Source organism: Pediculus humanus, genomic scaffold (genome assembly GCF_000006295.1).
Source record: "Pediculus humanus corporis 1103172107761 genomic scaffold, whole genome shotgun sequence".
In the NCBI taxonomy this organism is placed as follows: domain Eukaryota; kingdom Metazoa; phylum Arthropoda; class Insecta; order Psocodea; family Pediculidae; genus Pediculus; species Pediculus humanus.
This window is the reverse complement of record NW_002987359.1, coordinates 661,045-680,099: the sequence shown is the minus strand read 5'-3', so window position 1 is coordinate 680,099 and position 19,055 is coordinate 661,045. Positions and strand designations below refer to the sequence as shown.

The 19,055-nt window shown below is 26.1% G+C and overlaps 2 protein-coding genes across 2 annotated transcripts; both read right to left on the bottom strand.

The window, feature by feature from the left end:
• Nucleotides 1-791: 791 nt before the first annotated feature.
• On the bottom strand, nucleotides 792-4,463 carry Phum_PHUM351450 (uncharacterized protein; the record flags this gene model as incomplete). The annotated part of the gene is made up of 12 exons (XM_002427837.1): nucleotides 792-956; nucleotides 1,046-1,129; nucleotides 1,232-1,420; nucleotides 1,507-1,678; nucleotides 2,480-2,604; nucleotides 2,781-2,899; nucleotides 2,988-3,099; nucleotides 3,174-3,266; nucleotides 3,534-3,569; nucleotides 3,846-3,860; nucleotides 4,278-4,339; nucleotides 4,436-4,463. 12 exons carry the CDS (start codon nucleotides 4,461-4,463, stop codon nucleotides 792-794), a joined length of 1,200 nt encoding a protein of 399 aa, XP_002427882.1.
• A 707-nt stretch (nucleotides 4,464-5,170) lies between these two features.
• Phum_PHUM351440 (lysosomal trafficking regulator, putative) lies at nucleotides 5,171-18,194 on the bottom strand (the record flags this gene model as incomplete). Its single annotated transcript, XM_002427836.1, has 24 exons — nucleotides 5,171-8,399; nucleotides 8,501-8,705; nucleotides 8,787-8,979; nucleotides 9,117-9,302; nucleotides 9,530-9,838; nucleotides 9,964-10,158; nucleotides 10,349-10,533; nucleotides 10,826-11,009; nucleotides 11,156-11,437; nucleotides 11,518-11,691; nucleotides 11,885-12,079; nucleotides 12,256-12,421; nucleotides 12,657-12,901; nucleotides 12,986-13,222; nucleotides 13,297-13,577; nucleotides 13,921-14,556; nucleotides 14,748-14,874; nucleotides 15,074-15,237; nucleotides 15,349-15,456; nucleotides 15,661-16,233; nucleotides 16,294-16,660; nucleotides 17,098-17,538; nucleotides 17,744-17,982; nucleotides 18,164-18,194. The coding sequence occupies 24 exons, from the start codon at nucleotides 18,192-18,194 to the stop codon at nucleotides 5,171-5,173; spliced, it is 8,952 nt and encodes a 2,983-aa protein (XP_002427881.1).
• Nucleotides 18,195-19,055: the final 861 nt, after the last annotated feature.

Sequence of the window (19,055 nt, the reverse complement as noted above, 5' to 3'; positions counted from 1 at the left end):
ACTAACTTTTTTTTATTCGTCTATCGATTTTGTTATTTTGCAATAAATAAATAATAATAAATCAAAAAAAAAAAAAAAAAAATTTCTCTCCATCGGAATTAAAAAAGTAATAAAAAGTTTATAACCCCGGAAGCAGATAAAAATTATAATTAAATAATAATAATAATAATAATAATATTTATGTGTTGCATCCGATGTTAATTATCAAATAAAAAATTTTTTTTTTTTATACGAGATTTAAATCGAATAAAAATCAATGAAATGGCAAAAAATAAAATTTATTTTTTATTATTAAATAATAATAATGAAAAATCTCATGGATTTAATAATAATATTATCATTCTCAAAAGGAACCATAATCTCTAAAAATTTTTTATCGAATTTTTTAAAAATTTCTAACATAAAAAGTAGTCCCACATGCAATCCGAATAAAATTTTTTTTTTTTTGATTCCGTCATTTATGACGTCAGTTATGTAATTTTTTTCAAATAAAAATAACCGATGAATTTTAAATGATTAAAAAGATCCAGTATTAATTAAACAAAAAATTATCTTTTAATTTTATTAATAAATAAATTATAGTAATTTGTGATAAGAAAATTATTTTCAAATTAATTATATAACGATAAAAAAGAATTAAATTGAAACGTTCAACGAGGTATGTCGAGAAATCCAAAATGTACTAAATTTAATTTTTTTGTTTCTAACAATAACATATATATATAATTAACATTTTAAAAATTCTTATTTAATACTATATATGTATGTCAGAGTAATAATTAATTTAGTTTTTATGTTAACAAACAAACATGTTTTTTTCTTTGATGTTGAAGTAATTTAGCTTTAGAAGCATATTGTTTGTAACACCATTTGCATTCTTGGGGGGCAGTTTTCACGTTTCCAACCATAAGTGAAAAAGTTGAATTTAATACGCCGGGTATTTCAGGAACGCCACCCTTAAAAAAAAAAAAAAAAATTAATTTACAATATTTATTATTGAATACTCATAACAAAAAAATTATTAAAAAATCTCTTAAAAAAAAACCTTTTGACGATTGCTCATAGGTAATTCCGCTCCAGGATGATTTTTTAATATATGAGCTTTTCTCTTTGAACTGCTCTTGTAAATCTAATAAAAAATAAAATGGGAAGATTTTACAATTTTTACAAACTTTAAGAAAAAAAAAAAAAAATTTTTCATACTACTTAAATATTCCATATTATCACTTACTTTTTCACAATACTGACAAAAATAATCTCTTGTAGCTTTTAATATGGGTAAATTAAGTTCAGGTACCGTATTTGGAAGGATTTCGGGATGTCTTTTGGCCAAATGATTGACAAGCATCCCTCTTCTTTTAAAACCCACCATACAATTTCTACATTTAAACATGAATCGTTCAAACGTCACGGATGATACCTTTAAAAAAAAAAAAAAAAAAAAAACAATTCAAAAATCTCTTAACTTGATTCTTTAATAATAATAATAATAATAACAAAGTTTACCATTTCGGAAGAAAATTTTCTTTCTTTTTTATTGAGGATTCTCAATGCCAAAGATCCAGTTTTTAATTCTCTTTCGGCGGAATGCATACGTTTCATGTGTTCCTTTAATTTATCTTTACGTTTAAATTGTTTTCCACAATTGGCACATAAAAATTCTCTTACATCAGAATGCCTGACACACAGATTAAAAATATAACAAATAAATATCATATACATATATATATATGTGTGTGTCAATAAAATAAACTGTTTAACAAATTCAAATCGTAACTAATCATTTTTTTTTTTTTTTTTTTTTTTTTTTACATTAAAAAGAAGTAAAATAAATGCAACACTATGGAACATTAGTGCAGTTTAGACCCTCCTAGACCGGAGAAGAAAAAAGAAATTAGTAATGAATGGTATGTATACAATCAAAAAAAATGAAATAAAAGACAAAGCGAGCGTTAATGACGACGGCACTGTTGAAAAATATATGGAATCTTTATAATAAAATTTTATTTTAAATGCAGGGATGAAGATAGAAGAAAAGTACAAATAAATCGTTTTGTACGGAACATCCCAAATTCTTCAAGAATATCGCCACCGACGCTATTCAAGCATTCGTACCCGCTACCGACAACTTTTACAAAGGTAAGTTTTATTATTAATTTTTTTTCCTTATTAACAAATTTTATTATTATTTTTATTCGATCTCAGTACTCGCTCCGCTTTCTCTGAACTTTTAATATTCTAACAACAAATTTTTTATTTCGTCATTTTTAAGCATAAGAATAACAAAGACTAAATGAAGTTTATTTATTGAAATCATAATTTCCACAATTTGAGAAACAAATCGCACTAAATTTTTAGAAGTAAAAAAAACTTGGCATTACTTTAAGCAACTGCTTTAAAATTCATACACACACACACACACACACACACACACACACACAGACATAATATACAGTTTTTTTTTTATTTTATTTTTTACCTCAAAGAATGTATTCGAAGTTTATCTAGGGTAAAAAATAATTTCCCACATTCTGTACATATATGACGTTTTTCACTGTGAGAGGTCCTCAAATGTTTTCGAATAGATATATAATCATTAAAAATCTGAAAAAAAAAAAAAAAAAAATTTTAAGTATCCAAAAAACAAGCAATGTGACTTTCTTTTAAATTCATACTTTTATTTCTAGTTTCTTTTATTTTACAATAATTAATTTTTCACCTACAAGTTGTGATATCAAAGTATAACTATAAAAAAAAAAAAAAAAAATTATTATCACTACCTTGTAGCAATTCGGGCAGGTATAGGAACCATTTGTTGAGTGAACTTTAAAATGTTTTTTTAAATCCAATACATTTTTAAATTCGTTTTTACAAATAGGACAATTGACAGACTTATTATCTACAACAACAACAAAAAAAAAAGAGAGAAAACCTCAATTAAATGTTTTCATTTTGTAAATTTTGAATAATAAAAAAAAAAAACAAACCATCATGTGTTTTAGAATGACAAGTCAATGCAGATTTATTTAAAAAACGTTTCAAACATGTTTCACACTGATATGGTTTTATTTCATCAGATCCATGCACAAGCTTGTGTTTCTAGAAATAAATATTAATAAATGTCAAAATATTTTCATTATTTAATTAAATTCAATTAATAACAATTTTATAACCTGCAACCTCAAATCAGAAGCAAAACATTTGTAACATCTGTCACATTTATAAGACTTTGACTCATCTTTTTCTGCTGTCATTTTCAACCAAGCCTTAAAACAATTAAAGGCTTATTTTCTATAGTAAATTTGAAATTGTAAAAAATTACAATAATTAATAATATTAATTACAATTATTATTTTAGTATTTAATTTATTCTAACTATTTGAATTATTATTATATTTAATATTACAATAATGGTACCTTTTCCATTGAAAAATTTGTACAATTTTAAATAAAAAACCTAAAACAAACATTTACTTAATGTAATTTCACGATAAGATATACATGAAGGCATTCAAAATTGATTTTTATTAAACATTTTCAATGTAATTTGAAAAAAATAAATTAATGATCTAAAAAAAAATCATCAAAAATATAAAAAACAAAACATTAACTACATATATGAGGCAAAAATGATAAAAACATATTTAATTTTATGTTAAAATTTAATAAAATGCCAATGAAAAAAGTAGTAAAAGCTTAGTTTTTAAAGTAAAAATTTTACTCTAAAAAGTGTCGTAACACATAAATTAAAAAAAAAAAAAAAATTAGGAATGTTTATTTCATTTAAAAAAGAAAAACATTTTTACTGTATTTATTTAGTTTTTAAATAATTAAGCACAAATTACACTTCTATCATAAAACTATATAAGTAATAAAGTATATTTAATTTAGCACCAATGAGAAAAATATTTTCTTTCATAATCAAAATAATAACAGCTTCTTAAAACAGTTTAATTTTTTACATTCGTACATTTTAGCGAAAAATTTATATTTAATATTAGTGACAATAAATACATCCGATATATGACTGACAGTTAAATAAAATGTTAAAAAACCAAATGAAGAAAAGGTACCTTATTTAAATTTATTTCACCTTTATCATTATTAAAGTAAACGTTATTCAAATCATTTATTTTTTATTTAACACATTATTTGATTTCATCATTTTTTTTATTTTAATACATGAATATAATACATGGAAGTAGCATTTGACAAAAGTAAAATTTTTGAAAGCCATATAAAAATTTATGTTATTTAAAATAAAGAAAATAAATTACTTTCAACACAAAATATAAGTGAGTATCACCATTTAATGTTAAAGTACATTCTTTTCTATTTTCTATAATAAATAGAAAAACCTTTGAGTTTTTATATACTTATTTAAATGCGAAACATGATGTATGATCGTAATTTTACTGAGAAGCCGTACAATTACTTGATTGTACAAAACTAAAAAATCTCATATTTAACACCTTGTAATTAAAAATTAACAAAACTTAACATTCAAATTCATAAACGTAAGTCACAATAACACGTTTAAAGCGGAGCAAAAGTTGCCAAAAATTTTGAATGGCAGCAAAAACATTTGTACAAGTCAATTTTTCACAATTGTTTTCTATAAGTTGTTTTTAAAAATCTTTTATTTGTTGTATTAATTTAATTTTCATCGTGTTTGTTGAAGTTAAGGTACCCGTGTTTTTTATTATTTTTTACTTATTTTAAGTTATACGCAAAAATGGTTGATTGTCATGAGCTTATTTAAAAAAATTTTTATTTAGCAAAGAACTCTTTTTTAAAAATTAATATTAATTTTTTTCAAGTGTACTATGTTATAGGTTTAAAATAGTAATTACGCGTCTTAAAATTGATATTTAGATTTAAAAAATTAAACGGGAAAAGAAAACTTCTCAAAAACCTTAATACTTTGGTGAAAATAATATTAATATTAAAAAAAAATTAATTAGTTAAATTGTTTGGTGTAAGTGTGTGTGTGTGTAACTGACTCTTTATTTTACAACAAATTTTTGAATTTTAAAGCTTTTTTTTAGTAAGTAAGAATTAAAAAGAAGGTTCATATTGCTTAACATAAAACTTAATGAAGTGTTTTCATTAATTATTTTATTTATTTTAATTAAAATCATATGTACTTAACATGCTACAAACAAATAATTCATAACTTCAAATTCAAAAGTTTGGAAATTTTTAATTTAGATTTATTATTTGTACTTTGCCAAAGGACCACAGAGCCATCATTAAAACTGGCAATTAAAAATTGAGAATCATAGGAATAGGTCACACATGTTATTGGTTGAGTCATTGAAGGAATAAATATATCACAAAGTTTTGTTAAATCCCAGGTACTAAATATTCTAATAACACCATTTTTGAGTCCGCAAGCTATGACATTGATTGAAGTACCCTCTGGTGATGATGAAAAACAAACACAAGAAATTGATTCTTTGACTGTTGTCGAATTGACAAAATTTCCATTTACAGTGAATAAATATAACATGTTTGCATGTGAGTTTTTATTGGACTCGACAACAGCTGCAATATCTCCTAAGGTATTACTTATTACTGCCATATTAACTATCCCTTGACTTAAATCTATACTTCTAACATAAGAAATTTGATTTAAATCCCATATTATTATAATTCCATCCAAACCAGATGTTGCAACTAGACTATATGCTCTAGAAATAGCTATGTGTGTAACTGATTTCTTATGACCTTGTAACGCTATCGGAAGGTCATCAAACTTCACGTGATCTTGATCACTTGCAAATTTAAATTTGTAAACTGTTATATTGCCTGATGAATGTCCCATCCATAAATTATTGCATCCTAATTCGCTCGCGCATATGGTCACAGGATCCAATAGAGAAATTGTATACAATGGTAGCATGGGTGATTCATTTTTTAATTTTATTCTTATAATGCCATCGGAGTATCCCCAAGAAATTAAAGCAATTCTGCATCCGTTAAAATTCCAACCTTCTTTATTCTTACTGAGATGTAAAAGGCATGTTGTGTTATCTGGAATTCCAATAATATCATTTGTTGGAAGAGGCGCGAGATAAGATATTATTTCCTTAGTATTACTCGGTTGTCTAAATAATATCACAGGCTCGGATTCGTTGGGAGATCCTGGAAAATATCCCCATTTTAAGCCTTTGACTTCTTTATAATTATATCCGTAAGAATACGCATTAGTTAAATGTGGCAATGATAAATGCGAGATCGAATCTGAATTTTGTAAACTACGAATGGGCATTGGATGTGGAGTTTTGAAAAGTTGTTTGGGTGTTTGACCGTAGGTTTTCACCATGGTTTCCCATGCTATGCGTTCCACGGGATCAGTTATTGCTTCTAAATCGAAACCCGAATAAGTTGCCGGATGGAAAACATTTATTGCATCAACGGCTGCTTTTCCGGTCTGTTTAAAACCGAAAACGAGATCAATCCACCGCGGAAGATTTTCCGTAACGTAATTTGATTCTAAAGCTTGTCTATGAATTAAAATAAATTTTCTCGGATCTCCTTTGCACCACGGAGGAAGGAAAACGTTATTTACGACTTCCCCGTTTTGCCTAATACCAAAATTGAACCCCTGAGAATTAATTAAAAATTCAGGGAGAAAAAAAAATTCTGGAGTCAATTCTTTCACATCCGTTGTCGATTCCGAACTGGCCAATCGCCATGTCGTGTGCAAGGAGTGAAACGTTCTGTCTGGGAGGTCGAAATTACGATCTTGGTAATGCAGTAACATTTTCGTAAAAGGAGGGAGCCTGACGAGAAAATGTAAGACCGTGCCAGAATTTGAATAATGAGAGCCGTAATGATAAGGTTCCTTGTTTAAAGTTGCCTGTTTCACTCCTCCAAGAAGCTCATTGTAGTTGTTTACGTAATGCAATTCGTTTTTTTTTTCTTGCACTGCCATCGGTTTTTCTAAAGCTCTGTATATATTCTTTTGATTGAGATCGAGGGTTGAACTTGTGTAATCAGAAAGTACGAATGGATACACGGGATATTGCATGAGATCATTATATGTTCTTCCGGCGATCTTATTTAAAAAAGTAAGATATTCCCAATTCGTTATCAGACCTTCCCTCCACATTTGCATTGTTTCGCTCAAATTATCTCCGATCACTTTGTTAGGAAGATCACAAGTTGAGATAACATCTAAAAAAGTGTTTCTCTCTTTTGATGTTTTAAGAGCTATGAAATAAGTGTTACCGTTTTGAAGAAATATTTCGATACCCCTTTCCTGCAATTCATATCGTCGACTATGAATTTCTGTGATGTCTTCAAATGGCCAAACCGTGTTGAGAACATTAATCGTTTGAAATTTATGATCGTTATCGGGTACAAAGTAAATACATGTTTCACCGATAAGGAGTTCTCCCGAAATTTCAATGGCAGGAGTTATAATGTTTGCCGAAAACATATTTTTAATTTTTTCGTTACAGTGAAGCCTTTCGATTAAAACCATTGATTGATAATTTTTTGCCTGTTCTTTAAATAAAAATTCTAGCGGTTGTGAAAATTTTTCGTAACTCAATTTATGTCGTTCCGCAGGTAATAAATATTTTTCATCTAATTTTAAATGACATCTCATTAACCGTTTTCTAACTCTTGACGGTCCCTCGGTCGGATCCAATTGCCAAAATGCGGGATAAGATTTTGGAAAATGCCACACGGCTTTTTCATGAGACAACCTTTCGATTAATTTTTTCCATTTTAATATTACATTAACATTATCTATGCAATAATGTTTTATCTCTTCAATGAATGATTTCCTTACAACGTTTTGAAAATCGACCACCGTTCGAGTCATGGTATCCGCATCTTGAATCAAAGACCTAACTAAAAAATTATGTTTTCCCATGCATTTATAAGCCTTCATTTTAATTTGTTTTTCCCACAATAATCCACGTTTTGTATTTTCGCTTAATAACGAGTTACAACTTTCTTTCCAAAAATTTTCGCTGCTTTCGATCAAATGCGGTGAAATAACTCCTCTTTCTCTCATCCATTCAATTATTTGCTGGCAATTTTTAACATCTCCACTTAATAAATCGCTTTTATGCATTAAATCCCAAATGAAAACGGTGAATTTCAATTCTGCTTGTCCGGATGTTTGTAATAATACGGATATGAGGTTCTTACAAGATGGCTGAGAAATTAAAGTTGTTAAAGCAAACATTCTAATTTTTAATGCTTGCTGCGGTGACAAAAGCCAAAGTATTAGTTCGAAAGCTTCAGTTTTAAGAGTTTCTCCAATTGCATGATATATTTCGTGATACATTCGACAGCGGATTTGAGTTTGCCTTTCCGAACAAGATAATATTTGCAATAACATTGGTAATAAATGGTATAAAAAACTTAATTCGATGTCACTCAACGATAAACTCGAACATTCGGCAATATCTAAAAATTAAAATTAAATTATTATTTTTACTAGTTACCGAGCATAATTAGGTTTTTTTTTTTTGTATACGATAAGACAATTGATAGCCTACTCGAAAAAATTAAAAATTCTATAGAACTTTCAATAAGAATTCTAAATCGTTCGCTTAATTCGTTTTTTGATATTTCTCTCACGGAACCATGGGAAGAAGATAATATTTTACTCGAATTATTAATTGAACTTGAATTTTGTTCCAGCTCCGATCCGGAAGAATCATTCGTATTACCGATCCACACTTAGAAATAAAAAAAACAAAAAAATTATTATTGTAATAATAATTTTTTCAAAAAAATTAAATTTTCGTTAATAATACAACCTGAAAAATTAGAAGGCCTCGATTTTTTGAAAAGTTGCAGGGAGCCAATTAAATTTCTTAAAGTTTCTATAGTTTTTTCAAGTATTTTACACCAAGTGTCTCGAATTATTTTTACACACAATGATTGTGGTCCACACTTTTTTTTTTCCACACATAATGCGTAGTTTAATTGGAATCGAACATCTGAAAAAATCTGTCGACAAAACTAATTTTATTTATTGTATCACAAAAAAAAAGAAACAATTATTGATTTATCCATTTTAGAAAATTATATCTTATTTGATTCTTTATGAATTTTAGATTTAAAAATACAATTTAAAAACCTTTTACCTGCAAAAATGTCATTCCGGAAGTAATTAAACTTTGGTTTATTATATATGCAAAAAAATGAAACAAATTCGAAGTAAGAATATTTTGTCTACCGTTGATACAATCAAAATGAGCTGAGCAAACCAAAGTCTTTATAATAATTTCCAATAATCCAATTTCTAATAGAAAAGCAGACGTTTCATTATCCTGAAATAATTTTTTATAAATTTATTGATATCATAAAGTTTAGTGCTTTTTACTCAAGAGCTCAACAACAAATTTAAATAATTTTTATTATTGTTCAGATACTTGTTAAGGCGTGTAAAAATACATCAAGTTTTGCGGTATAATTAGAAAAAAAAATACAGGCTGCAAAAAAATTTTTTTTTTCGTTCAAATAATTAAATAAAATTATTTAGCTATGAGATAAAAACCTTATTGAATAATTGTTGAATAATACTAATGAGATTTTGAGTCAATGTTGGATTGTGTACACTTCGAGGAATGAGTGCCAAAAGTGGAGGTAAAAAATTCATTCTGAACATTTTCAATTCGCATTTTGAAATAATTACGGGCTGATCCAGAGAAATGTAACGTTGAGCCAAAAGGTGTAAGCAATTTTCAGCTAATTCTTGAGATGCTGGAAACAGAGATATTTGGTTGGCCAAATGATAAAACCCTCTTTGCTTTATAAATCTGGATACATTTTCGTCGAGAGATCTTTCAAAATATGATGAAAAAACCTGAAAGAAATTTTTTTAAAAGAACCTTTTAAATTGTAAATGATTGTAAATTAAAAATATTTTTCCGTAACTTAAAATTAATTTTTTCCAACAAGAAATCTTAATTAAAAAATATATATATTTACTTTCACGACAGCCGATCGAATTTTTTCATTTTGATGATTTGCCATAACTAAAAGAATTTCCGGTTTTACAACATAATTTAAAACATGTTGTGCCATACTGTCGGGTAACACTAATATTGTATTTCTCAATAGTAAAAGGAGACCCTCGACAATAGTACACGTTGATTCAGAAATTTGATGGTTATTTTTTTCTTCCTTTAAAAAAAAATATTAATAATATTAACACAGGGCTTGAAAAAAATCAAATGACGATTCAATTTTAATATTGTCTATTTTTTTAAATTAAAATGTCAAATTTTACGAAGCTACTCGTGTTCATATTATTAAATTAAATTTTTTTCATTTCATTAGAAGAAAAGAAAATTATTTGTTTTGTATTTATTACCTTTGATTCCGACGGAGAACAATTTAACATATTTGGAAAAATTATTTTTGCGGGATTTCTATTTTCTAATTTTTTTGTCTTATTCAAATCAAAATTGGATAGTTCTCTATTTAACAGTCGATGAAGATCATATTTTAAAATATTACTTATATCTTCCTCTCTTTTTTCATTATTTATAGGATTTTCTGCAAAAAAAAAAAAAACGAATTTTCATGTTACAAGCATAAAACATTTCAATGATTAAACATTTTATCATTACGACGCATATAGATTTTTACAAAAAAAAAAAAATTTAAATATTATAAGATTTGAATTCGTATAAAATTATGATTTACATGACAGTTTAAAAATTTTATCTGGCAAACGATAAAAAATTATCTTGTTGGTTTTTAACCAACAAAAATAAGATAAAAATATTTTTCAATAATATGTCCTTATTATAACTTAATAAAAATAATAATTTATATTCGTTAATACCTGAGTTCCTCCCATAAGTTTGATTGAAAGAAATAAGAAAATAAAAAGAGGTTTTGTCGTTTGTTATGTAAGTAGAATCGACTGGATGTAATAAAATTAAACAATCCATTAAAGCCATTACGTGAGAAAGCTCTGGAGGTGCTCCCAATAGTGATTTTATCAATTCAACAAAAGAAATGCACGCCTTATTAGAAATCTTTTTATCTCCCAATAATATTCTTTCCTTTAAATTATAATAAACATTTTCAAATTTATTGGAAAAATTAAATTGTATTATTTATTTCTCTTTTATATTAAATAAAAAAATGGGTGAGACTAGTTAATATTTACTTTGCAAAAAGAAAGAAGGCACTGTATTAATTTCACCCGATTCAATTGCGCGACATTAAATTCTCTGTATGGGTGATCATCTCTAGTAAGTGCTAATAAAGCTGATAAAAATAATTCGAGAACTTCATTTTCTTGTAATTTAGAACTTAAATCCTTCCAGGAACTTAATATAGAAGCTATTAGAAAAGAATTAACGATAATTGAATCCATGTTATTAATTATGTGAAAGCCTCCATCGTGATTATCGATAATTGGTTTATCACAACCGGCTTCCATTATGGTCTGAAAATAAAAATCACAAACTAATAAAAAGTTTTTTTTTTTAAATTTGAGTTAAAGGTTTATTGTAAAAGACTAATTACTTTTAAGATGTGAAGTCCAGACAAAGATTTTGAAGCAGAAAAAATTTTATGTAACATGTAATGATGCTTATTATTAATAAATTGTGTGAACAAATCGCAATCAGTTTGAACAAACTTTAGTAATAAAAATAAAAATTTTGATTGTACTTCAGGATCATTCGTTATTTCGACAGCCTGCCATAAAAATAAAAATAAAATTTATTTAGAATTGATTCAAAAGGGAATCCTTTATGTTATTCCTTATAATATTGAATTATTTCCTATTTATAATTTCAAAGAGTTATTTAATAAAATCCACATTATAACTTATAAATTAAGAGATTTGAATGTAACAAGGGATATTAAAAAGTATAATTTTTCCAATTACTCTGCCTAATAAAAACATAAATGAAGCTGATCCTCCTTGAATAAAAGCGGATGGAACAAATCCTTGATGTTTATGAATATCGATTGGAACATTTATATTTGATAAAAGCGATATGGCCATTCTTTGATTTTCTTTCTTTTCCGATGATTTCAAACGAAATCCCGATAATAATAAAGAAGAACTATTATCTCCAACCTGAAAAATTAATATATATATATTGTATTGAAATGGAATAGTAATAAAACCAAATTCTAATTTTGTATTATTTGTGTCACCACAAGTAAAATAAATAAAATTAACCGGCGCTAATTTGTAAAAATGATGTGATTGTTTTTAAAAAAGTTAATATATTATTAATTAATTTTCCTTACCTGTGAATACACGGTGAAAATTTTCGGATTGTAAGCTGAGTACACTAAGAGTAAATGACTTTGAGCTTTTTTTATTACATCTTGATTTGAATTTAAAACTTCATCCCAATTAATATCACTAATGAGGGATTTTGCAGAAAATATTGAAGTTAAATTTAATCCTCGCCTAAGAAAAAATTTTAAAATTAACTTTTTTTATTTTGGATGTGTTAGCACTTTGAAAAAAATTCTTTTTGAACAAAGTTCTATTTCGCAGCTCTGGCTCTAATTTTATTACATTATTTTTTTAGTTATTGCACACGTAATAATAATTTTAATTATATAGTTAGTAATGGTAAATTTTTTTTTTTTTTGAAATTCAATCAAAACGGTCTTTGAGGGCTTTACTTCTTACTACTTACCGGCTTATTATGCAGTCAGTTAAGTTGGCACAATTCGGTCCCAAACCTAAGAAATAAACGGCGGTTTCCCTTGTGAAAACTGGACAAGTAAACAACATTAAAGATCCGAATGAAAAAACTCCTTGAGTATAATTACTTTCCATTCCTAGTAACACTGTCGAAAAAGGATGATTTTTTTTCAGCGATGGACCCGTGTGTGATAAAGAAACAACTATTTCGTTTCCTCCATTAATAATTAATGTAACCTTAATTAATAATAAACTTCATCGGTACTTTTACTCGAAATGGTTTTTTTATTTAAATTTAATCATACGAAAATAAAAACTTACGTCAACGACATTTTTTTTTTTTGAAAATGATGCTTTTATATTGAGTGCCAAATGATTCCAGATAAAAAGTGGCAAACAACGATTTGTATAATTTTCCGACAATATTTTATATTTTTTTTGATCGTCTAATTTAGTCAATCTCCAAATCAATAATTCCAAATCGGGTACACTCCAGCATTCCAATGTTAAACTATCATTTCCGATGGAGAAAATATGCAACAATTCTTGTGGAGAAATCTGCTGAGATTTTAACAGATTTTATATACCACCAAAGTAAATCATTTTATATGAATATATATATAAAAACTCACTGAGGAAGGTGAAAACTGAAAAAAATCATTTGAACAAAAATCGGATAATCCTGATAATCCTGCTGTACTGCACACAGATCCCAAAGATTCTGCTTTGAAAACTTTTACACTCGTTTTTTCAGTAGTTTTCGATTTGAAATTATTGTGATAACCACCATTAATTGATTTTTTTTCAATTTTGAGCCACAAAGACAATGAGAATCCCTGATTCCATACTGACCAATTTAACTCCGGGCCGATTGAAAGTGAAATTGCAAACAAACTCCAACTGGATATCATGCCTCATAAATTATTTAATTATTTAATTATTAATTAATTTTTTTTTTCATTTTTTTTCCCCCAAGTCTTTACTTATATTTACCTTCAGTTTTGTGTTGACTTCGAATTTTATTCTCAAAATTATTTGTATTACTTAATTTAAAATCGGTTGAGCGTTGCTTTCCAGGAAATCTAATTGTGTATATGGGTTGCGGATTGTATGACATGACCCAATTTAAAAGCGGATTAATAAGGTGTTCCTTAAATTTTTTTAAATTTAAAATTTAAAAATTTTGTTTTATTTAAAAAAAAAAAAGAAAAAAATTACAATATTTACCACTGGAGAATTATCGTATTTAAAATAACTGAAATAAATAAATAAATCTTCGGGTGTAAACGAATGTCTTCCCAAGATAGTAACTAATTCCAAAATTGCTGTTTGAAGCTCAGATAATTCATTTTTGTTATCCATAAAACATAATTCAAAACCGTAGAGAAGTTTTAATATTGTATTATTTTCGCATAAAATCCCGCAATTTTTCGGTTGATTTTTACACAATTGAGTTAATCTTTGTAAAACAAGTATTAGATTTGTTAAACATTTTTTTTCATAATTTTTTTCCTTTTTTTTAACCTCTTGAAAATCACACTTGGCCTTTCCAAATAAATTGTTTGTTTCGTAAATTTTTTCCAACATATCGTAATTATCTTCGGAAAATATCGAGGAATCCTTAAACATTTCATTGTTATTGACGATTTTTTTCCAAACTGTTTCGCTGGAATTCAATTCTGTATTTTTAATTTTTTCCAAAGAATTATTATCGATTGTTAACATTTGTTGGAAGGATTTTATCAGGATGTCGATTGCGAGTAAAGTCAATTTTGGAAATATTATAAGACATCCATTTTTTTGATCGTGTTTTTCAAAGATTGAATCTTTAATTGTCGATTGCGTTGATGAGTCGAAAGTTTGATAGCATGAGTTTGAATTTGTTAAATCATCTGAAAATTAATTTTTTTATTGTCTAAAATATTTAACTTCAATAAAATACTAATTTTAAAAATTATATTGTAAATTAAATGAAACTTAAAAATTTTATTTAAATTGGATGTCAAATTGAGGAGGATTATTTTTTTTTCTAAACAAATTACTTACAAATGAAAAAATTAAAATCGAATATTTGTTTCTATACCTGAATTTGAAAAATTTTCCCGAATTTCAACATCTGCTTCATATCCCTCGTCAGCAGTTACATAATACTCATCCAGTGATTCAGAATCAGTAAAAATTTTTTCATCATCTTCGACATCCAGAATATCCTCATTGTAATCATTCCAATCAGGCGTTATCGACAACTAATAAAATAATATATAATTTAATCTATTTACTTTTACGTCATCATTTTAATTTAACAATAATTTTTTTTTTTCTTTTAAATTCCTTTACTAAACATAATTTTCAATTATTTAAAAAAAAAAACTAATTCTATTATTTTTAAATTTTTTTGTTTGTTTATACCTTCGTATTTTTATAAGATGATGAATTCAAAAATAATCGATTTGGTTGACTTAACGAACATTTTATTAAAACTTCCGCCATTGTACGAACATGAAAATGTTGTAAATTATTTATCAATAAAAATTCTGAGAGTCCGTCTATAATTGATTCCGTTTCTTTTTTTTCTAAAATAAAAAACGTTTAAAGCCAAATTACTAAAATTATTCTCTACAGGATTTATACCATATAATTTACACATTTACAAAGCTGTTCATTCATATATATTTTACACTTACTGTTTTCTTCGTGAGAAATGGATAAAACAAAAGTCAGTAACGATTCAATTAATCTTATAAACAAAAAAATTTCTAATCGTTTTTTTCTATCCATTAATAAATTTTGATCTAAAAAAAAAAAACAAAAAACAATTCGATAAATAATTTGATTCTCATGCAAAAATAAATTTAATTAATTATTTAATTTTTTATCAATTGAAAAAGTTTCAAATTTAAAATAATCTGAAAAAATGAAGGAGGGAAAAAAATAATTTTAATGTTGTAATAAAAATAATTAAAAAATAATAAAAGGCTTTTGACAAGCGTGCATACCTGAATCAAATGTATTTGCTATTGATAATAAACTAATTTTTAATAACTTGTTGCAATCCATTAAAATATTTTCTTGTGAAAAATATTTTCGTAACGTTAAACTGTACATTGATAAATTTGAATAAGTTTTCCAATATGTAGATACATTTTCTAAAATATCAATTATTTGTTGAATATTTTCTTGTTTTTTTTTTCTTTTTTTTTGTGTTAGAGAAGCATTCAATACGTTCATTCCGTGAGATTCTTTTAAATCATTGAAGTAATTTAGTAGAACGGTGTTAGCAGAATTAACAATATTACGTAAAGATGCAAGTGGTGATAAATACTCGACTGTGATATTTGGTATCGTGACAATATGTAGAATTGTTTTTTCAAATACAGCACAACAGCTTTTTGTAAAAGAACGTACCGTTACTAATTCCAATACGTGATTTAATCCATTTTGATCAATAAATTTTCGAGCAAACAACACGTCATTTACAAGCAACGAGAACATTGACAAACTGGATAAAATTCTAAACGATGAAATTTCATCTTTTCTAACAAAAAATTCATCTTTGCTTATTAAAAATACTGGTAAAAATAAATTAAATAAAATTACATATTTGTTATTATCCGTCATTTTAATAGCACATTTTAAAAGATGATTCGAGACACCTTGAACTATTCGAATTTCGTTTGATAACAACAAACTTTGAAACAATTCTAATTTAGTCGACGGATTTTTATTTGTTTCATTGTAAAGTTCAAAAAAATAGTTTTCGCTGTTTGTGTTGGGACTTTGATAAAATTTAGGTGATGCGCTATTTTGATTTTTGTTCTTATTTTCTAAAATTGATTTTTTTTCTTCTAAAGAACGTTTGAAACAAATCAAACAAGTTAGTTTTTTATTTTGAGGAACCGAATAATATCCCAATTCTAAGTATAAAGTATTTTCCAGCAAATGAAAAACTAGTATTTTTAATTTCTGAGATGGTAATTTAATTAATTCTAGAATTATCTGAAGAAAATTTTTCATTGAGAAACAACAACAAGTTCCACACGAATTCATCACTCTAAGGATTTTTCCAATCACGTCTTCTGGTATTTCGTTCGGTTTACTTAAAATTCGAACCAAAACCTGAAAAAAATAAATAAATTTTGTATTTTTTTCAAGCCTTTTTTTTTTCTTCACATTTTAATTTATAAAAAATTAAAATAAATAATAATGACTTAAAATATATTTCAGATTACGCCACTGTTTCATTTACCCTCAGAAATTAGATTATTAGCATATTTAAAATGTTATCAAACTTTTTGAAGGATGTTGAATAAAAATAAAATTTTTTTTTTAAATTACCATATTAAAATTGGGGTGATCAACAAATGTGACAGTCAACCAACTAATTAATTAGAAAATTTAAACTTTTTTAATACGAAAATAAATTTTTAACCTACCAAAAATAAACTAGAAATGCAACAATTTTGTGGGTGGTTCGATCCAACAGCAGGAGCGGTAAAAACGATGCCAAATAAATCCTGATGGTGATAAAGAGTTTTTTCATTTTTATATTTTTTATGTTTTTGCTTTTTAAATGGTTCGGGACTTAAAATTTCTTTTCTCATTCTTTTAAGAGCAGAAATCAAATGACCAATCATTTCAATAACTTTCTTTGCTTTTATAATATTGTTACTTTTAATTAATGCAACAACTGTTTTCTCAATCAATTTCCCATTGTGACTTTCGATAAATATTTTGAATAGCTCTAAAAATTGGTTGACTCTTTCTTTTTCAAAACTTTGCATTAAAAGACTAAATAGAAAGTTAATAACACTTCTAATTAATTCAAATATTATCTGATGGTGTTTTCTATTTTCAAAACATTCATTTAAACTCTCCTGATTATCTGAAAAAAAATTAAAAAAAAAAAAAAAAAATTTTTTTTCAACCAAGTTAATTCTAAATGTAAAAGCTCTTAACATGCTTATCGAGTTTTTGTATTTAATTATATTGTTTTATTGTATTTACTAAATACTTTTTTATATAAAATAGAATTTTTTTTTTTTTTTTACCGATTGATGAATGCGATGTTGTTTTGCAAACTGAATCCTCCAATACTTTCAACATCATGGGCAAAGTTCCTATGACCAAAACATTTGTTGTTGTTTCCGTACAAGTCAGTGCCGTTTCTAATGATTTAATTAACAATTGCGTTAAACCTAATCTTAAATGTGTAATTTCTTGATAGTTCAACACTGGAGTATATAAAGAACCGAATTGAATAGAACATAAATTTTCCATTGCAAATTTTACACTTTTTAGACAAGAAAAAGATGATTGTCCTTAAAAAAAAAAAGTTGGAAATTCTGTTGATTTTTTAATAAATTAATTTTAATAATTTTTTTTAATATGACTAAAATTAAATTAGTAATCACATTAAAGTAATATTTCTGACCTGTACAGAAAATATCATTTCCGGATTTGCTTAATAATGTTGTTAGTTGAATAACTAATATGCTGAACTCATAAGGACTAACTTGGCTCTGCAACACATCTTTAAGAGTCTCGTCAAAAAAATTTATTGAAATTTTTTTTTTTAACCTATCAATTCCTTTTTGTGATAAACCACTTATATTTTCTAATTTTGATATTTCATCATCATCATCACCATCATTGTCGTTATGATCGCCTTTGTTTCCTTTATTACCAGCATAATCATCAATATCATCATCATCATCATTATAATCATTATCATCTTCATCTTCATCATCATCATCATCTTCATCATCATTATCGCCATCATCATCCGTACATAAAATACTGGTAAAATAATTAAAATTTACAGAATCTGATTTTATTTTTCCGATAACTGCTTTATCACATATATTTACATTATTATTTTGGTTTTCAGATTCGCTACTTTCGTATGAGTGAATTAATTGCGAATTCAATGGCTCCCGATTTATTTTTTTATTCCTAAAAATATTTGACGATAATATTATTAATTCATTATTTTTTCTTTAAATGAACATTTTGGAGAAGTAAAATTAAAATCAAATTTAAAGTAAATTAAAATTGTGCTTTTGCTTATAAAAGATTAAAATTTTAACTTCAACTTTTATCTTCAAAATTTACAAAATTGATATTTCTGCCAGAATTATCAATTTTTTTAAATATTAAGTTTCATGTTAGTTTTAGTACTATTTGTTTAATAGTCTTCTTATTAAAATAAGTTGCTTTCAATTAAGACAATTCAAAACAATTTTTGATGAATTAAAATTTAATAGACAATATCATCCATCTACCTGGTGTTATGCAGAATTGTTAATGATTTTATACCCTCGGGTTTGATGATTATCTGGTTGTGATTAGAAATAAATTTTGCACATGTTGGTGAAAAAGTAAACCATGAATT